At 43.4% G+C, this 21,810-nt stretch overlaps 1 protein-coding gene across 8 annotated transcripts in view; it reads left to right on the forward strand.

Moving 5' to 3' along the window:
* The first annotated feature begins 10,496 nt into the window (after positions 1-10,496).
* Positions 10,497-21,810, forward strand: part of vps13a (vacuolar protein sorting 13 homolog A) — a 60,246-nt gene continuing 48,932 nt past the window's right edge. For 2 of the 8 annotated variants that reach the window (XM_024439346.2, XM_042330638.1), the window contains exons 1-20: positions 10,507-10,784; positions 13,624-13,667; positions 13,780-13,822; positions 13,949-14,044; positions 14,121-14,222; positions 14,389-14,498; positions 14,590-14,649; positions 14,864-14,923; positions 15,041-15,121; positions 15,240-15,294; positions 15,525-15,652; positions 16,041-16,147; positions 16,374-16,545; positions 17,294-17,356; positions 17,620-17,755; positions 20,117-20,211; positions 20,340-20,482; positions 20,856-21,057; positions 21,219-21,333; positions 21,618-21,754. In XM_024439346.2, coding sequence (XP_024295114.1) covers positions 10,685-10,784; positions 13,624-13,667; positions 13,780-13,822; positions 13,949-14,044; positions 14,121-14,222; positions 14,389-14,498; positions 14,590-14,649; positions 14,864-14,923; positions 15,041-15,121; positions 15,240-15,294; positions 15,525-15,652; positions 16,041-16,147; positions 16,374-16,545; positions 17,294-17,356; positions 17,620-17,755; positions 20,117-20,211; positions 20,340-20,482; positions 20,856-21,057; positions 21,219-21,333; positions 21,618-21,754 — 2,049 coding nt within the window. In that variant the 5' untranslated portion in view covers positions 10,507-10,684. Of the gene's footprint in view, positions 10,785-13,623; positions 13,668-13,779; positions 13,823-13,948; positions 14,045-14,120; positions 14,223-14,388; positions 14,499-14,589; positions 14,650-14,863; positions 14,924-15,040; positions 15,122-15,239; positions 15,295-15,524; positions 15,653-16,040; positions 16,148-16,373; positions 16,546-17,293; positions 17,357-17,619; positions 17,756-20,116; positions 20,212-20,339; positions 20,483-20,855; positions 21,058-21,218; positions 21,334-21,617; positions 21,755-21,810 lie in introns of all 8 variants that reach the window. The other 6 variants (XR_002955469.2, XM_024439345.2, XM_024439348.2 and 3 more) reach the window with 5 other exon arrangements.

Consider the following 21,810-nt stretch of genomic DNA (forward strand, 5'->3'; position numbering starts at 1 on the left):
AGGATGTTCGCATTACAACATTGAAGTGTAAGAGTCCTTCAGCTATTTAATGGATGGGATCTTTATACTTATCACCTCGGTCCTGTTTAAGTAGTAATGAAATCAGACCTTCTTGTTGAGTACCTGAAAGTCTACCATTTGTATAAGAGTAATTAAAACATGCAAATAATGGATCTTTGAGTACATAAAAAAAAGGTCTGATATACCTCTACTGGTATACCAGTTTTTCAGGGAAGTTAGGAACCAATATACACAGGCAGTTAGTAAAGCTAAGGCTAGCTTTTTCAAACAGCACAAACTCAAAAAAGTTCTGGGACACTGTAAAGTCCATGGAGAATAAGAGCACCTCCTCCCAGCTGCCCACTGCACTGAGGATAGGAAACATTGTCACCACCGATAAATCCACTAGAATTTCAATAAGCATTTTTCTACGGCTGGCCATGCTTTCCACCTGGCTACCCCTACCCCGGTCAACTGCCCGGCACCCCGCACAGCAACTCACCCAAGCCTTCGCCATTTCTCCTTCACCCAAATCCAGATAGCGGATGTTCTGAAAGAGCTGCAAAATCTGGACCCCCACAAATCAGCCGGGCTAGACAAACTGGACCCTCTATTTCTAAAATGATCTGCCAAAATTGTTGCAACCCCTATTACTAGCCTGTTCAACCTCTCTTTCGTAACGTCTGAGATTCCCAAAGATTGGAAAGCTGCCACGATCATCCCCCTCTTCAAAAGGGGGGGCACTAGACCCAAACTGCTACAGACCTATATCTACCCTACCCTGCCTTTCTAAGGTCTTCGAAAGCCAAGTCAACAAACAGATTACCGACCATTTTGAATCCCACCGCACCTTCAGAGCTGGTCATGGGTGCACCTCAGCCACGCTCAAGGTCCTAAACGATATCATAACCGCCATCGATAAGAGACATTACTGTGCAGCCGTATTCATCGACCTGACCAAGGCTTTCGACTCTGTCAATCACCACATTCTTATCGGAAGACTCAACAGCCTTGGTTTCTCAAATGACTGCCTCACCTGGTTCACCAACTACTTCTCTGATAAAGTTCAGTGTGTCAAATCGGAGGGCCTGTTGTCTGGACATCTGGCAGTTTCTATGGGGATGCCACAGGGTTCAATTCTCGGGGCGACTCTCTTCTCTGTATACATCAACGGTGTCGCTCTTGTTGCTGGTGATTCTCTGATCCACCTCTACGCAGACGACACCATTCTTTATACATCTGGACACTGTTAACTAACCTCCAGATGAGCTTCAATGCCATACAACTCTCCTTACTTTGCCTCCAACTGCTCTTAAATGCAAGTAAAACTAAATGCATGCTATTCAACCGATCACTGCCCGCACCTACCCGCCCATCCAGCATCACTACTCTGGACGGTTCTGACTTAGAATATGTGGACAACTACAAATACCTAGGTGTCTGGTTAGACTGTAAACTCTCCTTCCAGACTCATATTAAGCATCTCCAATCCAAAATGAAATCTAGAATCGGCTTCCTATATCGCAACAAAGCATCCTTCACTCATGCTGCCAAACATACCCTCGTAAAACTGACCATTCTACCGATCCTCGACTTCATCGATGACATTTACAAAATAGCCTCCAACACTCTACTCAACAAATTGGATGCAGTCTATCACAGTGCCATCCGTTTTACACCAAAGCCCCATATACTACCCACCATTGCGACCTGTACGCTCTCGTTGGCTGGCCCTCGCTTCATACTCGTTGCCAAACCCACTGGCTCCAGGTCATCTACAAGTCTCTGCTAGGTAAAGCCCCGCCTTGTCTCAGCTCACTGGTCACCATAACAGCACCCACCCATAGCACGCGCTCCAGCAGGTATATATCACTAGTTACCCCCAAAGCCAATTCCTACTTTGGCCCGCTTTCCTTACAGTTCTCTGCTGCCAATGACTGGAACGAACTGCAAAAATCACTGAAGCTGGAGACTCATATCTCCCTCACCAGCTGTCACAGCAGCTCACAGATCACTGCACATAGCCCATCTGTAAATATCCCATACAACTATCTCATCCTCATACTGTATTTATTTATTTATTTATCTTGTTCCTTTGCACCCCTGCGGGGCCAGACAGATTGCCAATGACGTTTGCTCTGGGCATGTGCTGACCAACTGGCAGGTGTCTTCACTGACATTTTCAACATGTCCCTGATTAAGTCTGTAATACCAACATGTTTCAAGCAGACCACCATAGTCCCTTAGCCCAAGAACACAAAAGCAACCTTCCTAAATGACAACAGACCCGTAGCACTCACGGCTGTAGCCATTAAGTGCTTCGAAAGGTTGGTAATGGTTCACATCAACACCATTATCCCAGAAACCCTAGACCCACTCCAATTTGCATACCACCCAACCAGATCCACAGATGATGTAATCTCTATTGCACTCCACACTGCCCTTTCCCACCTGGACAAAAGGAACACCTATGTGAGAATGCTATTCATTGACTACAGCTCAGCATTCAAAACCATAGTACCCTCAAAGCTCATCACTAAGCTAAAGACTCTGGGACTAAACACCTCCCTCTGCAACTGGATCCTGGACTTCCTGACGGGCCGCCCCCAGGTGGTGAGGGTAGGTAGCAACACATCTGCCACGCTGATCCTCAACACTGGAGCTCCCCAGGGGTGTGCTCTCATTCCCCTCCTGTACTCCCTGTTCACCCACGACTGCATGGCCATGCACGACTCCAACACCATCATTAAGTTTGCAGACGACACAACAGTTGTAGGCCTGATCACCGACAATGACGAGACAGCCTATAGGGAGGAAGTCAGAGACCTGGCCGGGTGGTGCCAGAATAACAACCTATCCCTCAACATAACCAAGACTAAGAAGATTATTGTGGACTACAGGAAAAGGAGGACAGAGCACGCCCCCATTCTCATCGATGGGGCTGTAGTGGAGCAGGTTGAGAGCTTCAAGTTCCTTGGTGTCCACATCAACAACAAACAAGAATGGTCCAAACACACCAAGACAGTCGTGAAGAGGGCACGACAAAGCCTAAGCCTACTCTGACACAGGCGGTGTCAGAGGAAGGCCCTAAAAATTGTCAAAGACCCCAGCCACCCCAGTCATAAACTGTTCTCTCTACTACCACATGGTAAGCGGTACCGGAATGCCAAGTCTAGGACAAAAAGGCTTCTCAACAGTTTTTACCCCCAAGCCATAAGACTCCTGAACAGGTAATCAAATGGCTACCTAGACTATTTGCATTGTGTGCCCCACCCCCAACCCCTCTTTTTACGCTGCTGCTACCCTCTGTTCATCCTATATGCATAGTCACTTTAACCATATCTACATGTACATACTACCTCAATCAGCCTGACTAACCGGTGCCTGTATGTAGCCTTGTGTTACGTTCCCCAGATTATGTGTTGTAGTTTGTGTATTTACATGTGTTTATTTCAGGAAATGGCTTCCTGAAATCCCTCAAGCAGCTGATTGGTCGACTCCAGGGCTAATTGGAGAGCTGACCCCGCCCCCTCGTCAAGACGCAGCTGTCTCCAATTACACATTCCTTCTGACACTATATAAAAGCCAGTGTTCTGTTCAGGGGGAGATCTTGCTGGAGGTAGGGATTTTGCTGGAGGTAGGGATTTTGCTGGAGGTAGGGATTTTGCTGGAGGTAGGGATTTTGCTGGAGGTAGGGATTTTGCTGGAGGTAGGGATTTTGCTGGAGGTAGGGATTTTGCTGAGGTTGATTGTGATAGAGGTTGATTTTGTTGGAAAGTGGTATGTTCTGTGAGTTTGTTGCTCAGATAGAGCTTATTTGACATCCTTTTGTTTCTTAGTTTGTTTGAAATTGTTTAATATTCTGTTTCATTTGTTCCCAGGGGGGAAGGGGAAGGCACCTAGGGAGTGCTTAGGCAAGAGGCCCGCGGGCATACATATACCCATAGCATATTCGCTGTCTAGGCACACTAGGTAAGACCTGGGCGGACCACCCCTTGTATTTTGGTTAGGGCACCAGGTGGTGCTAAATTAGGTAAGTAGTGGGTAGGCAGGTAAGATAGGAGAGGGGGGCTTTGAGATTTACTTTCTTTGCTTTGGTTCTGTCCAGCCCCTTTTCCCCATATTACCGTGTAAAGGAATCAAGTCCTTGTAAATGGTACCACATTCTGCCTGTTGTCATTCTTTCTTGCACCTACAGTCCATACCTTTTTCGCTTCACGGAGAGTTTAGTTGTAGCAGGGTGTTGCGTTCCTCTTCATAGAGGCGTGCGTAACACCTTGCTACTTTTATAGCCTCGCTACTGTATATAGCCTGTCTTTTTACTGTTGTTTTATTTCTTTACCTACCTATTGTTCACCTAATACCTTTTTTGCACTATTGGTTAAAGCCTGTAAGTAAGCATTTCATTGTAAGGTTGTATTCAGAGCACGTGGCAAGTAAACTTTGATTTGATATCTCTACTTGCACATTCATCTTCTGCACATCAATCACTCCAGTGTTTAATTGATATATTGTAATTACTTCGCCACCATGGCCTATTTATTGCCTTACCTCCCTTATCTTACCTAATTTGCACACACTCTATATAGACTTTTTCTACTGTATTATTGACTGTATGTTTATGTCACGATTTTTGCCGAAGTTGTTCTCTCTCCTTGTTCGGGCGTTGTTCGGCGGTCGACGTCACCGACTTCATCCCTACTTTTATTTATGAGAGGTATTGACATGTTGAATGCATGGATGTCCGAGCTGTGTGCCAGTAGTTTAGACAGACAGCTCGGACACCCATGCATACCCCACAAGACATGCCACAAGAGGTCTCTTCAGTTCCCAAGTCCAGAACAGACTATGGGAGACACACAGTACTACATAGAGTTCCATGTAGGCATGGCTCTATTCCACATCAAGTAACTGACGTAAGCAGTAAAATTTGATTTTAAAAAACAGATTAAAAAACACCTTATGGAACAGCAGGGACTGTGAAGCAATACAAACATTGGCACAGACACATGCATTCACACACGCAGTATACATACACATGGATTTAGTACTGTAGATATGTGGTAGTGGTGGAGTAGGGGCCTGAAGGCCCACAGTGTGTTGTGAGATATGTTTATGTATTGTCATGTTTTAAAATTGTATATACTGCCTTAATTTTGCCTGACCCCAGGAAAAGTAGCTGCTGCTTATGCATTATGGGGATCCATAAATACAAAAAAAAAGGAAGGATATTTTCCACAAATGATTTCCGCGGGAGTGAGCAGATGCGTGCATATGTGTTGAGCAGTTAAAAATCCTTGAGTATATTAAGGCACCCGTAACATAATAAGAAAATCCCAATAAAAATCTGTCAGTTTCAGCCCACATTAATTCTCTTGACCTGCCACGTTAGTCATATTGATGAGACCAAGACGCAGCGTGATAAGCATACATGCTTCTTTTGATGACGGGAAAAACCCGCTACATACCAACAAGTGCTGACATGCAACTACACATAGACAATAACCCACAAAACCAACATGGAAAATGGCAACCTAAATAGGATCCCCAATCAGAGACAACGAAAAACAGCTGCCTCTGATTGGGAACCAATTCAGGCCACCATAGACCTATATATCCCTAGACAAATCAAAACCCTATAGATGTACAAAAAACCCAGGCCACCATATACCTATATATACCTAGACAAACCAAAACCCCATAGATGTACAAAAAACCCCAGACAAGTTAAAAACACACATACCACCCTCGTCACAACCTGACCTAACCAAAATAATAAAGAAAACAAAGATAACTAAGGTCAGGGCGTGACCTCACGTTAATTCTCCTAACCTGCCTCGTTAATTCTCCTAAGCTGCTACGTTAGTTATCCTAACCTGCCATGTTAATCATTCTGACCTGCAAAATTAGTTATCCTAACCTATCATGATAATTATACTAACCTGCTACGTTTATTCTCCTAACCTGCCATGTTAATTATCTTAACCTGCCTAACCAGTTCAGCTAAAATGCTACAAGGAAGCAGGAAGTAGCCACGCAAAACAGTCTTGAGTGGCAACAGATCTCCCCAATTGGCTGTTAGGTTTCGACTTTCGACACACCCACTGGTGTTGATCCTCCCACTTGTTTCGCAACGCCCACTTTCAGACACTCCACTTATACAGTTACCCCATAGTAGAGAATGGTGGAGACCTCTAGTGGCCATCATGTTTCCACCATTTTAAAGTGGTCAAAGTATTCAACTGGGTCGGGATTCCTATGGGTTGTAGCCACTGAGGTATAATAACTGGAGACTGCATCCAAGATGTCCAACAGTTGTTTTCAAGCTTATCTACTCACATTTGCATATGCCGATTCGTGGACCGTCTATGTCCGAGTTGCATCCGATTTATATGAACCAACATCAAATGCGCAGTAGCACTCAATGTGCACCGGGAGCAGCAGCGACATCATCAGGTCATCCAAAAAACATGGTAGACATTAGGTGAATATAAACATTTTATATCTTCGTTGTGAGTGATGAAAAACAAAATTGGCCTCAGCGACAATTATTTGAGTAATTCAATGGATGTTTTGTGCACAATGGTGATTACTAAAAAAGTCTTACGATTAATTTTCTAGTCTGATTTCTCTATGTGGCCGTCTAGGGAAATTGTCTTTCTGGGCCGGGCATCAGTTAAACTGCGGTACCGAAGCAAACCTGTAGGAGAAGTCGAAACCATGCTTCTGGGCCGGAACACTGGGCCCTTGGTTGTAGCCTCATGCCTGACGCTTCGAACACACCGACTGTGTTTTTTTTGGTTTTCCGATTCACCAGAAGTACATTCATTTCCAATGGAGCATTGCGTTGCAGAGGTAGTTGCAGTGCGTTCTGTGTGGTCGAACGTATGCATCAAATTGTATGTGTAGACTTGACAGGAAGTAGCAAAATGTGAATGTTGAATTGTTGTTGCACACATATCCATTAAAAAAAATGTGTGATTACATAATAAAAACAGTTTGACTGGAGAATTTCTTTACATTTTTATATTCATTTATTTGCCAAGGATATTATTTATTCGATGACATCCACAAATTAATTGTGGGAGACTATAATATAATTTCCCTCAAATGCAGTTTTGGCGCGAAATGCAACAATACATAGTCAAGATAGCAGAGTAGCCTCTTTCAACAATGAGACCAACGTTGTAGAAGGTTGTCTTGATCGCGCTGTTGAGCCGTGACCAGCCCCGCCGAAAGCGCAGGTCTGTGTGGTCCCAGAGACGGTTAAAGTCCCGAAAGCAGGCTGGGGAGTTCCACCGTCTCATTCAAGAGCTGCGAATGTTTGGAGAGGAATTCCGAAGTTACTTTCGTCTGGACCGAAGCCAGTTTGATCACCTGCTCCAGATGATTGGAGCCAGGATCGCCCGGATGGATACCAACAACCGGGAGTCCATCAGCCCAGTTGAACTCCTGGCGATTTGTCTCCGGTAAACTACATTCTAGTACATTTTTAAAGACTTTGATACCATAATTGATTGATACATTGTTTTTATGTGCAACCTAGCTAGCTAAAGGGCTCTCTAGTTAATAGTTTCTATTTGATATCAGATGTACTTTTACAGAATGTTCATTAGGATTATAACTTTCCCAAAGTTGGTTTATAATCCTTTTTTAATTATGCAATGTCACCAAATGAAAAGAAAGTTGAGGTGCCTTCTGCCCTGATGAAGGTAGGCTAGTCTTCTCCAGGACGCATTGTTGTTCAAGACAGTTACAGTCATTCATTACATTCTTATTGGACTCACATACACTCTTAGAGAAAAAGGTTACAAAAGTGTCCTTCTGCTTTCCCCATAGGATAACCATTTTTGGTTCCAGGTATAACCCTTTGGGGAAAATGTTATACATGGAACCCAATAGGGTTCTACTTGGAACCAAAAGGGGTACTACCTGGAATCAAAAAGGGATCTCCTATGGGGACAGCCGGAGAACCCTTTTAAGTAGATAGTACCATTCTTTCTAAGAGTAGAGTTGGCCTGGACTACAGTTTATTGATATAGTCGTAGACTGAATTGTACTGTTTCAAGGCATTGTTAATGATGGTTGATGAGTATTACAATCTAATTAGTAGAGCATAATACACAGTAATGAGGTAGCTATATGAGTAGATAGAATATGTGAGTGGAATTCAAGTTACACACAATATTGATAATTATTTTAGATTCTTGGTGATATTTTAGATTCTCCTACAGGACCATTGGATTCAGCTTCTGAGTTGGACAGTCCATGGTGGCAGGCATTATCCCCTCTGTGGCACAAGCCATTTGGGACTGTCTGGTTGGTGAATACATGCCTGTCCCCAAGGAGGAAGACTGGAGGGTCATCGCTGCTGAGTTCCTGGAGAGGTGGAATTTCCCCAATTGTCTTGGCTCCATTGACAGGAAACATGTAGTAATCCAGGCTCCACCGTGCTCGGGTTCGCAATTCTACAACTACAAGGGTACATATTCAGTTGCACTCTTGGCTGTAGTAGATGCCATCTACTGTTTCCGTGTTGTCTATGTTGGTGCTTACAGCAAGGGAAGTGATGACGGGACCCTCCGGGACTCTGCCTTCGGCCAGGCACTTCAGGATGGCACCCTGGTGATTTCCACCATCTGCATCACTCCCTGGAGCTGAAGACCTGGGACCTGTTCCCCACGTCTTCGTCGGCGACGAGGGCTTCCCTTTAAGACCCAACCTCATGAGGCCCTACGCTGGACGCCTGCTGCCATTGCCAAAGCCTGTAAGGATCTTTAACAAACGACTGTCCAGGGCAAGGTTAGTTGTTGAATGCGCCTTTGGGATTCTGGCAGCCCGGTGGAGAGTGTATTGGAGAGTGCTTGGTCTCAGCCCCTCAAATGTCGATGATCACACCGACAGCGTTATTGCATTTTGGTTCACCAGAAGTACATTCATTTCCAATGGAACGCTGCGTTTGAAACACTATTAGCACGCACCACCGCTAACTAGCTAGCCATTCCACATCTGCCACACCTGCATCCTGGGAAATAGGGGAGCGCATACCTTTTGCCCTGTGTGCTTGTGCTCAAATCATTTTATTGCACTTGGCGAGTTAGGCACACTTTTTCTGTCATGTTCAGGAAAGTTAGATTCCTTTAAGTACAGAGTCATGAATAATGTTGTATATTTAGAGTTTACTCATAAGTGGATGGTATTGTAAAGATGCTATTGTAATTGTACTTGTTAAGATGATATTAACATTCTGAATTCAACATGTGGTTACTAGCTAGCTAAGGTACTGTATGTGTTATTGTGTATTGTATGTCTATGTTGTAGAGAGAAGTGACGATTGGCAGAACATATTTGTTCTCTACAAATGTTTTGCCTTTTCTTTTGGATGCAGGTATGTGGTTTTATCTACAGTGAGGGGAAAAAAGTATTTGATCCCCTGCCGATTTTGTACGTTTGCCCACTGACAAAGAAATGATCCGTCTATAATTTTAATGGTAGGTTTATTTGAACAGTGAGAGACAGAATAACAAAAAAATCCAGAAAAACTTGTGTCAAAAATGTTATAAATTGATTTGCATTTTAATGAGGGAAATAAGTATTTGACCCCCTCTCAATCAGAAACATTTCTGGCTCCCAAGTGTCTTTTATACAGGTAACGAGCTGAGGTTAGGATCAAATATTTTTTTCCCTCACTGTATGTAAAATGAGCGTTGTGTTGATGCATTATAAAGAGAGGCTGTTCTCACTTTTGTATTTTAAAATAATTGATGCACTTGGAGAGAGACAAAGTTTGGCAGAACATTTGTGCTCTACAAATGTTTTGTCTATTCTTTTGGATGCAGGAGAGTGAACTCTGATACATTAAAGCAACCTGATCTCTGAAGTCCACGGCTTTAGTCTTAATCAATCACACACAACGCTGTCACAGACTTATAATGGCACAGACGTAAAGATGAGTCCTCTATCTATATAAATTACCCATATTTGGGCCATGGCTAGAATGGATCCAGATTTTGTCAAATTAACTCAAAAGTTAATGTTTTTCATTTGACCTAAACCTTTCCCTAATTAAATTTTTACTTATCTTAACCTGATATGTTAATTCTCATAAACTGCTACGAACCGACAACTCTGACTCATCGATCCACCTACAACACTCGCTAGGTATGCAGCATCGTCTGGATGTGTGCAACACAAATTCAACGTTCAACTTCTGCTACAGCTTGACAGAAATTGTAGCAGAAAGTGTATGTTGAAATGTTGATGCACACATGTCCAGATGATGCCGCCTGAGAACCATTTTCCACAAAACACTGTAGGTGTGACCTAGACGTGACGTTCATTTTACGAAAGCTGCAACCTTTCTAGCCATGATCGTAAATGTCTACCTGTTCACCACTAATTAGGGCCCCCTGTGAATCATGGACCATAATTATGGTTCTTATTCTGTCACTGACTGTAACGATAATCTTCTTTGGCAAGAGGAAGATGAACCTTGCAGGAGATACTCCAAAGAGAATAATCTATTGACGCAAACACATGGCGTCAAGACCGTCCATGTGACCGAGCGTCGTTGGATATTTCAAGAAACAGGACCAGCCAGCTGTCATTATTAGCGACAGGCGAGCGAGTTAAGCGTTAAAACTGAATGTAAACATGGTGACCGAGAGGTGAACGAAACAGCAACATGGTCTTCGAAAGCGTGGTGGTAGATGTCCTAAACAGGTTTTTAGGGGATTACGTTGTAAACCTTGACAGCTCACAACTCAAGCTCGGGATTTGGGGAGGTAACGATTATGTGTTACGGTTAGCTTCCTTGCTAGCCACCCTAGCTAGTTAGCTAAACGTCAGTTCAGAAACCTGCAGCTGTCACTGTCATGATTGTTGTCTTAGATGTTAGCATTAGACAATGCTGCTGTGCTTGTTTGCTGATGGCAGGTTTACTAGCTACTACTGTACTTACTTATTTGTTAGCAAGGTTTTATAGTCAACTGGCTAGCTACAGTATATTAGTTTGCTTGCTTGCTAGCTAAACTGGCTAACGTTAGCTGGAATCTGCCAGCTAACCTAAGTTAGTTAGATAGCTACACTGTTTGCACAAAAGTATGTGGACACCCCTTAAAATGAATCGATTCGGCTATTTCAGCCACACCCTTTGCTGACAGGTGTATAAAATCGAGCACACAACTATGCAATCTACATAGACATATACGTTGGCAGTAGAATGGCCTTACTGAAGAGCTCAGTGACTTTCAACGTGGAACCGTCATAGGATACCACCTTACCAACAAGTCAGTTAGTCAAATTTTTGCCCTGCTAGAGCTGCCCCGGTCAACTGTAAGTGCTGTAATTGTGAAGGGTAAATGTCTCGGAGCAACAATCAAATGTTATTTGTCACATACACATGGTTAGCAGATGTTAATGCGAGGGTAGCGAAATTATTGTTCTTCAAGTCCTGACCGCAGTAATATCTAACAAGTAATCAAACAATTCCACAACACCTACCTAATACACACAAATCTAAGGGATGGAATAAGAATATATGGATGAGCGGCATTGTCATGATCGTATAAAATACAGTATATACATATGAGATGAGTAATGAAAGATATGTAAACATTATTAAAGTGGCAATAATAAATCACGATGACCGGTTAGTGAGGCCTTAGCAGTACCTAGGCATATTTCATTTTTAGAAAGATCTGATACTTGGAGAAAATGTCCAAGGTCTCACATCTTGCCAACAGACGAAGCACAAAATTGTCTACTGAAATGCGGCCTCTGTGAAGACGATCTGGGCACATGATAACATAATGCACAGCTGGCTAATATTTGCATTTAATGGAAAATGTACAGTGGAATTAGGCTAAGTTATTTGTCAGCTTAGGCTTGGCCATATGTTTCCAACATCAGGTTACTATGCATTTTATTAGTGAAGTACGCTGAGTGTACAAAACATTAAACACCGTCCTAATATTGAGTTGCACGGAGCATGGACTCGACAAGGTGTCAAAAGCGTCCACAGGGATGCTGGCCCATGTTGATTCCAATGCTTCCCACAGTTGTGTCAAGTTGGCAGGATGTCCATTGGGTAGTGGACCATTCTTGATACACACATGAAACCGTTGAGCGTTTACATTTTCTTTTTTTTTTAAACAGTGTAGCGCTTCTTCACACAAACCAGTGTGCCTGGCACCTATATCATGTTCAGTGTCACTTAAATATTTTCTTTCCTGTTCACCCTCTGAATGACACACAAGCACAATCCATGTCTCAATTGTCTAAAGGCTTAACAATCCTTCTTTTAACTTGTCTCCTCCCATTCATGTACACTGATTTGAAGTGGATTTAACAAGTGACATCAATAAGGGATCATAGCTTTTACCTGTCATGGAAAGAGCAGGTGTTCATAATGTTTTGTACACTATGTATATTCATGTATCAGTGCTTATTGAGTCATATTAAAGATCAACTGCCTCTTAGAACAAACTTATCTGGTTTTAAGCAGCCAATGTGGCATTGGAAAAAGTCAAACATTCATTATAGTGTCAAAATTGACTGCAAAGTGTAAATAGCATCATTTTGGTCAGTCAGTCACTTCCAAAACTGAGTTTCTGGAGGTTTGGGTATGGATTACGATGGTGCACACTAACAAAAGAGAGAGCGCATTCAGCACAGCCTCTATCCAATCATAAGTCAGAACCTCCAGACAGTGAGACAGATCCGACAACGAGTCGCCTATGTTAAAATAACCCTTGGCCTTAGCCCTTTGAGTGGCTACTTATGTGTTTGATAGTGTCAATCACTTGAGTCTGTCACTTTTTTTGAATTGAGATGATCATTGACAAGTTGTCCCAACTGCAACTTATTAATTTTCCAAAACACATTCGCGACCTGTTTTGTAACATCATTCCCTATGAAACACTGCCAGACAGATACGCACTCTGGTAATAGTGAGAAAGTTGTACAAAACAACACTGAAGTACACACATGGCCAGTGACTTGATAAGCTGTGGCCTGACTGCTCAATGTGCCTGCTAGCTACTACCTGCTAGCTCCATTAACAAACACAGAGTTGGAATTTACCTAGCTAGCAAGTGGTTTGGGGCACTGATAATCGTGTAGCTTGTGCTTTATTTACGATAGATTGACAGCTTGCACATAATTAAGTTGTAGATATGTTATTATTTTAAGAATTCAGTCCTGAGCGCACAGCCAGACTTTCCCGACTCAATAGACCGTATGCAGTGCACTGTGCAGTTTTTCATGGAAATGTTTTAACTTGAGAAATACTGCCCCAAGTAACTTAGCTACATGTAAAATTGCGCGACTAAGACCTCCTCGGCAAAAACGTTGGTGAATGACATGTTTCTCGATTTATCTTGACAAATTTTTTGAGGAAGTGGCTGTTGTTGCTACGGTGACTCAGGAGGGGCAAACAACAGTACCTGCCAGGGTATGACATGCAAACATAACACACCTACATCAAACCACACCCCCCAAGAATTAGACAACTCTCGTTTGGCTTCAGTCACGGCCGCTAGCATTAGCGAGTAATCTTCAAAACGAGGCCAAATCAGGAAGTGCAGTCGCCCTTTAAACAAATATTTATTTCTTTTTTTCTAGGTGATGCAGTGCTCAGAAATCTTGAAATAAAGGAAAATGCCTTGGTATGTTTGACATGAATGGCTAGGCCTACTACTAAACGTATCAGTGGTTAAATGCTAATTATGTAGGTAGATTCACATTGTATTGTGCTGAATATTTTTGTTCTTGTTTCAGAGTCAACTTGACATTCCTTTTAAAGTAAGAGCAGGGCATATAGGTGAGATTTGTCTGACTCTCAACCCAACACCTACCATTACCATACATTCACTATTATAATTCCTCTCTATCTTTCTCACTCTTCAACCTTTTTCCTATTAACTGTGTGTGTGTGTGGATCTGTCAGGACGCTTGGAGTTGAAGATTCCATGGAAGAATCTGTACACCCAGTCAGTGGAAGCCACGCTGGATGGAGTCTACCTACTCATCGTGCCCACAGCCAGTAAGAAACCTAGCTGTAGTGTGTGTGTGTGTGTGTGTGTGTGTGTGTGTGTTTTCTTAATGTTTGCGTGTTTCAGGTATAAAGTATGATGCAGAGAAGGAGGAGAAACAGCTCCAGGAGGCTCGTCAGAGGGAGCTGCAGAGGATCGAAGAGACCAAACAGAAAGCAGCAGAGCAAGGTCAGAGTTCATGTGTCTGTCCGTGAGTCACGCTTTCATTATATCTTCAAACCGCTCTTAAATAGATGTTATAATGTCATTGAGTTGCAGGGCTGGCATCGGGCTAAAACAGACTCAGGACTGTGACCTGAATGCATGTACTGTTATATGTTATTTGGTGCCACAGAAAACCCCGCACTTGAGAAGCAGGACACCTTTGTGGAGAAACTTGTGACGCAGGTGATCAAGAACCTTCAAGTGAAGATCTCCAACATCCACGTCCGCTATGAGGATGATGTGTGTATTCGACCCAGTGTGCTACAGTTGTATTAAATAATTTTAAACGAGTGTATTATTCCTGTATTTCATTACTGTATGCTTCTCTCAGGTCACCAACCCCAATTGCCCCTTTTCATTTGGAGTGTCACTGCAGAACCTCAGCCTTCAGGTAATGTGTGAGGCCCCTACCTCGTGAAATCGGTCATTCATTGGAGATTGGAGATGATATTGGAAATGGAGATGATATTACAGTGGTTCAATTTAGTTAAGGTCTGGATGTGGGATATGAGATCTTTGTTATGGTCAGGTTTATGATCTGTTTCTGGTCTGACCCTGAATCCATACCACGTCATGTCTCAACCCCATAACTGTGATCCCCACAGACAGCAGATGAGAATTGGATGCCTTGTCTCCTGGATGAGAAAGCCAAGCTGTTTTTCAAGGTAGTCAGTCCACAGCAATTGATATACTGTACGAGTTTTATGACACTGTTCAATTATGACACTGTTCTGTCTACAGCATTCTAAGCTGTTTTCTGTTATGCTTTTTCCTCTCCTCAGCTTGTCCAGTTGGACAATCTCTTTGCTTACTGGAATGTGAACTCGATGCTGTACTCCAATCACATGCCAGATGAGGCCCTGGTGAGTCACAGTGCCATCATTCAGTGCCATCGCGGAGCGGCGGGTCCCTTAAGTGAGAGTGATTATGTCTATCAATGACGTCTAACGAGGCATCTCTTCCTGTCTCACATTTCCACAGCGATGCCTCCAGGACAGCATCCCGGGGGGTTCCACTCCCATGAACCACGATTTCAGTGAGTGTCACCCAGTCGATATAAGGGTGTGACATCATTCACGTCTGGATCAGAGTCTTGATAGTCATGTTGTCACATCACCTGATACAGAGAATAAAATCTCAGTCATTGTAGTCATTGGAGTTTTTATCGTAATGGAAGGTATCTTCTCATTACGATGGCCCACGGTGGAATTGTTGACTAATTCTGTATCATATTAATAACCTTATTTCCCTGTTCATTGCGGGCAGTTTTTCGTCCGATAACGGCCGATGCGAAGCTGCGCATGAACCCCCGGTCGGATGTGGACTTCTCCTCTCCGAAGGTGGACCTGGTGGTCAACCTAAGAGAGGTGGCCGTGGAGCTCAACAGACCACAGGTGATGGAGGGAGATATGAGAGAGAGAAAGATTAAACATTTTAATTGAGCAAAAGAGCACAGGAAAGTACCATAAAAATAATTTAAATCTGCAGCCTGATTTAATTTGGAAAATTTCTTCAACAATGTGCATAGTAAGGAGGATGACTACTATTTAACCACAGTGAAGCAAACTGATGCCATTTACACAATCGGAACTCGCGTTGGATTATATACCATCCCTTCTATTTGAAATGTTAGTTGTTTTTTTCCACAGATCTGTGCGCTCTTGCATGATGAGCGTTGCCCAGAGTTAGAATTTCGACACATTTTTAAAGTCACTGTCTTATTGTTTTCCGCCTCTGTGCTTCTCGATGACCCCTGAACTCTCACCCCTTCCTTCTCTCCAGTACATCAGCATTCTGGAGCTCCTGGGATCAGTGGATATGATGTCACGCAACCTGCCCTACAGGAAATACCGGCCGCAAGTCCACGTGCACACCAACGCCTATCTATGGTCAGCTCTCACACTTTTCCTTTTACTTACAATTCTTTCCTCTAATTGTCACAATGACAAAAATGTTGGTTATTGTTGATGGTGAATGAGTGAATGCATTTGATTGTATTGTTTCATGCCATCCAGTATAAGATTAAGAGATACATTTCCTTCAATCGATTTGAGCTATCGTGATGTACACGTGCTGGTTCTGTTGTGACTGTCACTGCTTGTGTATGTCATCTAGGTGGCAGTATGTGATCACAGGCATCATGGAGGTGGACGTGAAGCCGCGGCTGCACATGTGGTCGTGGCAGCACATCCGCTGCCACCGGCAGACAGTCAAGCAGTACAGAGAGCTCTACAAGGCCAAGATCACTAGCAAGAAGCCCACTGAGAAGCAGCTCAGGGAGCTGGAGGTGTGTAGAGATCAGGGCGATGTTCATTAGGTACCAAATGGAAGACAATGAACTGAAACAGGGAGAGACTACCTGGGCATTAAGAAACATTCATTAACATTTTCAGTTCTGAAAAGTTTCCCTAATGAGTGCAACCCAGACCTGAGTTCAAATAGTATTTGTTTTCTATTCAAAACTTGAGCAGTGCTTGATTGAGCCTGCCTGTCTGTAATAGGACCAATGGCATAGTCCTCAAAGTGCAAACCCTTCCCGTCTGGCACACCAGCCAGGCTCAATCAAGTGTTCAAACTATTTGAAAGGAAACAAAATGCTATTTGAACCCAGGTGTGGTGGAGATTGAGAAGGGCCTAGTCCTAATGCTCTGAGTTGCATTCCCAGTCTTTGTATCTACTCTGCTGCATTGATTGATGATGGACATTAAAGGTATGCTCAGCAACATGACGTAGATGCAGAAAGTACACCGCATAGTGGTCAATTTCCTCAACAACTAAGAGCGTTGACGCACGATGCTCTTCTCCACTGTTTTGGTCCCCTAGCTACCAAGCTGTAACAGTGTGAAGCGAACCTGTGCACATAGATACTGTGTGAGAGCGAAGTCTTGCATCTTGCTCATCTCAGTATCTGCAGTGCTGCTCATGGCAACGTCATTTTGCTGAGTCTACCTTTTTAAGTAATTGATGGATTCCCATAGTGGTCAGGGAACTGTTTTAATGGACTAGACGATCCGTCTTTCTTGCCGTGTGCCCAGGAGCCTGAGCGGACTCTGGATATTTTTAACATCACTCTGGCCAGGCAGCAAGCTGAGATGGAGGTACGGATTGAGCAATCTGTTGAATTATCCCTAATGAACTATCCGTCTTCTCTGTATGTACTGTACTCAGTTTTGTCTGTCTACTAACTCATTTGTTCAAAATGGCAGAAAAGCGTGACTGAAATGACCCTGCTCAGTCACACTGCTGTAGCGTAGCCACCAGTGCAACACGTGGTCACAGTGGAACTAACAGTGGTTCTAGCTAGTGGTTGAAGCTGAAGTGTTATGTATAGACTGTGACTGGCGCTGGTCGGTTTTTCCAGGCAAGCAAAGCGGGGCTGCGTATCTTCCGTCCAGGGGTGAAGGTGGAGGAGGAGGAATCTCAGGGCTGGTTGGGCTGGATGTGGTCCGGCTGGTCAGGAGACTGTGGCGCCGAGGCCAAGGAGGTCAAGACCGGAGGTGAGGTCGCCCCCGTAGCCAATCGCCATGCTCCATTTTGTACATGCAGTGCCTTGAGAAAGTATAAACACCCCATGACTTTTTCCACAATTATTTACAGCCTGAATTGAAAATGTATACATTTTTATATATATATTTTTTTCCTACACACAATACCTCATAATGTCAGAGTGGAATTATGTTTATTTTTTTATTACAAAATAAAAAGCTGGAAGATCTTGATTCAGTAAGTATTCAACCCTGTTGTTATGTCAAGCCTATATAAGTTTAGCAGTAAAAATGTGCTTAACAAGTCACATAAGTTGCATGGAGTCACTCTGTGCGCAGTAATAGTGTTGAACATGATTTTTGAATGACTACCTCATCTCTGTACCCCACACATACAATTATCTTTAAGGTCCCTCAGTCGAGCAATGAATTTCAAACACACATTCTACCGTAAAGACCAGGGAGGTTTTCCAATACCTCACACCTTTTGGTAGATGAAAAAAAATAAAAGCAGACATTGAATATCCCTTTGAGCATGGTGAAGTTATTAATTACGCTTTGTATGGTGTATCAATGCACCCAGTCACTACAAAGATACAGGCGTCCTTCCTAACCTAGTTGCCAGAGAGCAAGGAAACCGGTCAGGGATTTCATCATGAGGCCAATGGTAACTTTAAAACAGTTAGAGTTTAAAGGATGTGAAAGAAGAAAACTGAGGATGTATCAACAACATTGTTGTTACTCCTAATTACTACCCTAATTGACAGAGTGAAAATAAGAAAGCCTTTACAGAATACAAATATTCCACAACATGAATCCTGTTTGCAACAAGGCACCAAAATAATACTGCAAATAATGTGGCAAACAATTACCTTTTTGTCCTGAATACAATTTGTTATGTTTGGGGCAAATCCAATACAACATATTACTGAGTACCACTCTCCATGTTTTCAAGCATGGTAGTGGCTGCATCATGTTATAGGTATGCTTGTAATCATTAAGGATGGGAGTTTTTCAGGATAAAAAAGAAACGGCGGAAAACGTCGTTGTCTGCTTTCCACCAGACACTGGGAGATGAATTCACCTTTCAGCAGGACAATAACCTAAACACAAGGCCAAATCTACACTGGAGTTGCTCACCAAGAAGACAGTGAATGTTCCTGATATGCTGCATTAGTTTTGACTTAAATCTATGGCAAGACCTGAAAATGGTTGACTAGCTATGATCAACAAAAATTGGACAGAGCTTGAAGAATTTTGAAAAGAATAACAGGCAAATGTTGCACAATCCAGGTGTGGAAAGCTCTTAGACTTACCCAGAAAGACTCACAGCTGTATTTACTGCTAAAGGTGCTTCTACAAAGTATTGACTCAGGGGTATGAACACAGTACTTACATAAATGAGATATTTTTGTTTTTCATTTTCATAAAATAAAAATGTGTTTTCACTTTGTCATTATGGGATATTGTGTGTAGATGAGTGAGAGAAAAGAAATCAATTTAATCCATTTTGAATTCAGGCTGTAACAAAACAAATTGGAATAAGTCAAGGGGTCGGAAATACATTCCGAATCCGCCCCCTATGATAATGTAAAGACCACCAGGCCAATCATTCAGCTGGTCATCAGTGTATCATGAGCATGCCAATGCTCTGCAGTTACTATTTTTGATGAACAGTGTTCTTCAATCCTGGTCCTGGGGAACCATGGGGTGTGTAACTAGGGCTGACACAATTACCGTGTAACCGACCCTTATCGACGAAGACGGTTATGAAAATAAGATGACCGTTAAACGGAATCTAGTGGATTAGTTGAGTCAATGGTGTTGATGTTGGGCTGGAGGTAAAAACCTGCAGACCCTGTGAGTCTCCAGAACCAGGATGAAAGAACACTGGACAAAACTAATTCCAATTGGGCATTTAACCTGTCCTGTGCCACCCTTATGAAGTATTGAATCACGTTGATGACAAGGTTCTCAAGATGATGGTTCGGGACCAAAGATGTTCATGTATATCTGTAGCGTTTCCACCGGCATTTCTCGCATCATTTATTTTACAGACACAAAAGGAGAGCGCGAACAAATGATCTGTCGGCATTTTCTGAACTTCCTGTTTCTATCACAGGTGTCGTGATTATTATAATTTTTCTTCTCCGTACGTTATGACTTCACTCGCATATAAAGTGTGGATGGGAATGTGGTTGACTTTGATTTAAACGTGCACTTGGAACCGCATTTTGCACTCTTATTACCTTTTTGTGAAGTTGATTTGAGGTAATCTTGATAAGGTCCTCCTGATGTTTTAATGCTGCTATTGTAAATCATAAGACACATTTCCACATTGCATGGAGAATGATTTTTTTTTTTCCTCCTCAGCTTTTGACGAGCTTATGACTTCTGCTGAGAAGGCCAAACTCTACACCGCCATCGGCTACAGTGAGATAGCTGTCAATCATAACCTGCCAAAGAACGTGAGTTGCGACTGTGTATTCCCACACACTGTAGGGCTGTATCACAATCCCTGGCGTCCTCCAAAAGAGAGGGTGATAATCCAGGACACGGTTCAGTCTCCCTTTTCTCTCTGGTCTTGTTTGTGCAGTTTGAGGATATGAAGATTAATTTCCACATGGAGAGGATGTCTGTCTCAATGAAAGACAACAAGGACCAGAATGAAATCCTCAAACTCACAGTTGAAGATCTGAAATCCATGCTGACCCAGAGGCCCGGAGCACAAGCCATTAAGTAAGTTCAGTATGCCCTCTGGGGTGTGTTCCCTAAGGTGAAACATTCAGAACGTTGCAGATAGATATTAATAGAACTGACATGATGCCCAATTCTACTTGACATACCGGTAACGCTTAACGCTTCTGAACAAACCCTGTATTTAAATACTTTCCCCTTCCTTCTCTGCTCTGTTTTAGTGCCTTATCAATGGGATGCACTATAGTTGGCATTTCATTTTTTTTTTTTCTTGTGCCACCATTTTGCGATTCTCAGTTGGTCTATCTTTTCTCTTTGCATTTCCCTCTTTCTTCCCCCCCTCTCTCTCTTCCTCGGTCTCCACTCTCTCCCCACTTCTTTCTGCCCTTGGTTCTGATGCGGTTTTTCCTCTCAGGCTGTCGGCCCAGCTCAGTCTGTTTGAGGTGACAGGACTAGCTAGTAACCGGCCGGCACCCACATTGCTGTCGTCAAGGAAGGCTGCCACGGTAACGGGGACGCCCTTGTTGGACATCCTGTTTGAGACCAACCCTCTGGACGAGAGCGCTGATCAGCGGCTCCGCGTCGAGTCCCAGCCTCTGGAGATCATCTATGATGCTGTGAGTGTGTTTGTTTGTTTGTGTTTTTGTGTGTGTGTCCTGTGTACATAATTGTATTCCTGTCGTTCCTCGGTTCAATCAGGCATGTTAGAACAAAAGTCTGCACCACCTGTTTTTGTGTGTGTGTAACAACATGGATACCGGTCTCCCTCCCCGGGCAGGTGACGGTAAACAGCATGTCTGCGTTCTTCTCGCCGCCTGATGACCTCCAGCTGGACGATCTGACCAACGCCACTCTCATGAAGCTGGAGCAGTTCCGAGACCGCACCTCCACAGGTCAGAGCCCCGCCTCTAGCTCTGACTGACAGGCCACACTCGCACTCCTGGCCTGTCACAAGAAACCACAGCACTGATTTTTTTGACGTGGGCCGCAGACCCAAACGGAGATCTATTCTAATTTGACTTTCTATGGACATTTTACTCTGAATCATCAGACAGGATCCAAGCCTTTGACCTCAACCTCCACTCCATACTTCCTCCTGGTACGCCTCCCTCCCATTTTGTATCCATATGTAAGAACATGTTGAAGTATGCCCTCCGTTCTATGTCGTTGTCTGCAGGACTGATGTACGTGATTGAGACCCAGAAGGTTCTGGATCTGAACGTCAACCTCATGGCCTCCTACGTAATCGTTCCCCAAACCGGCTTCTACGACTCCACCCAGAACCTCATGCTATTGGACCTGGGCCACTTCAAGGTAAGTCACTTCAACGTGCTCAGTGCGAGTGGTCGGTTCGGACTTGAGTGATTTGA

This window comes from Oncorhynchus tshawytscha, linkage group LG12 (genome assembly GCF_018296145.1).
Source record: "Oncorhynchus tshawytscha isolate Ot180627B linkage group LG12, Otsh_v2.0, whole genome shotgun sequence".
NCBI lineage: Eukaryota > Metazoa > Chordata > Actinopteri > Salmoniformes > Salmonidae > Oncorhynchus > Oncorhynchus tshawytscha.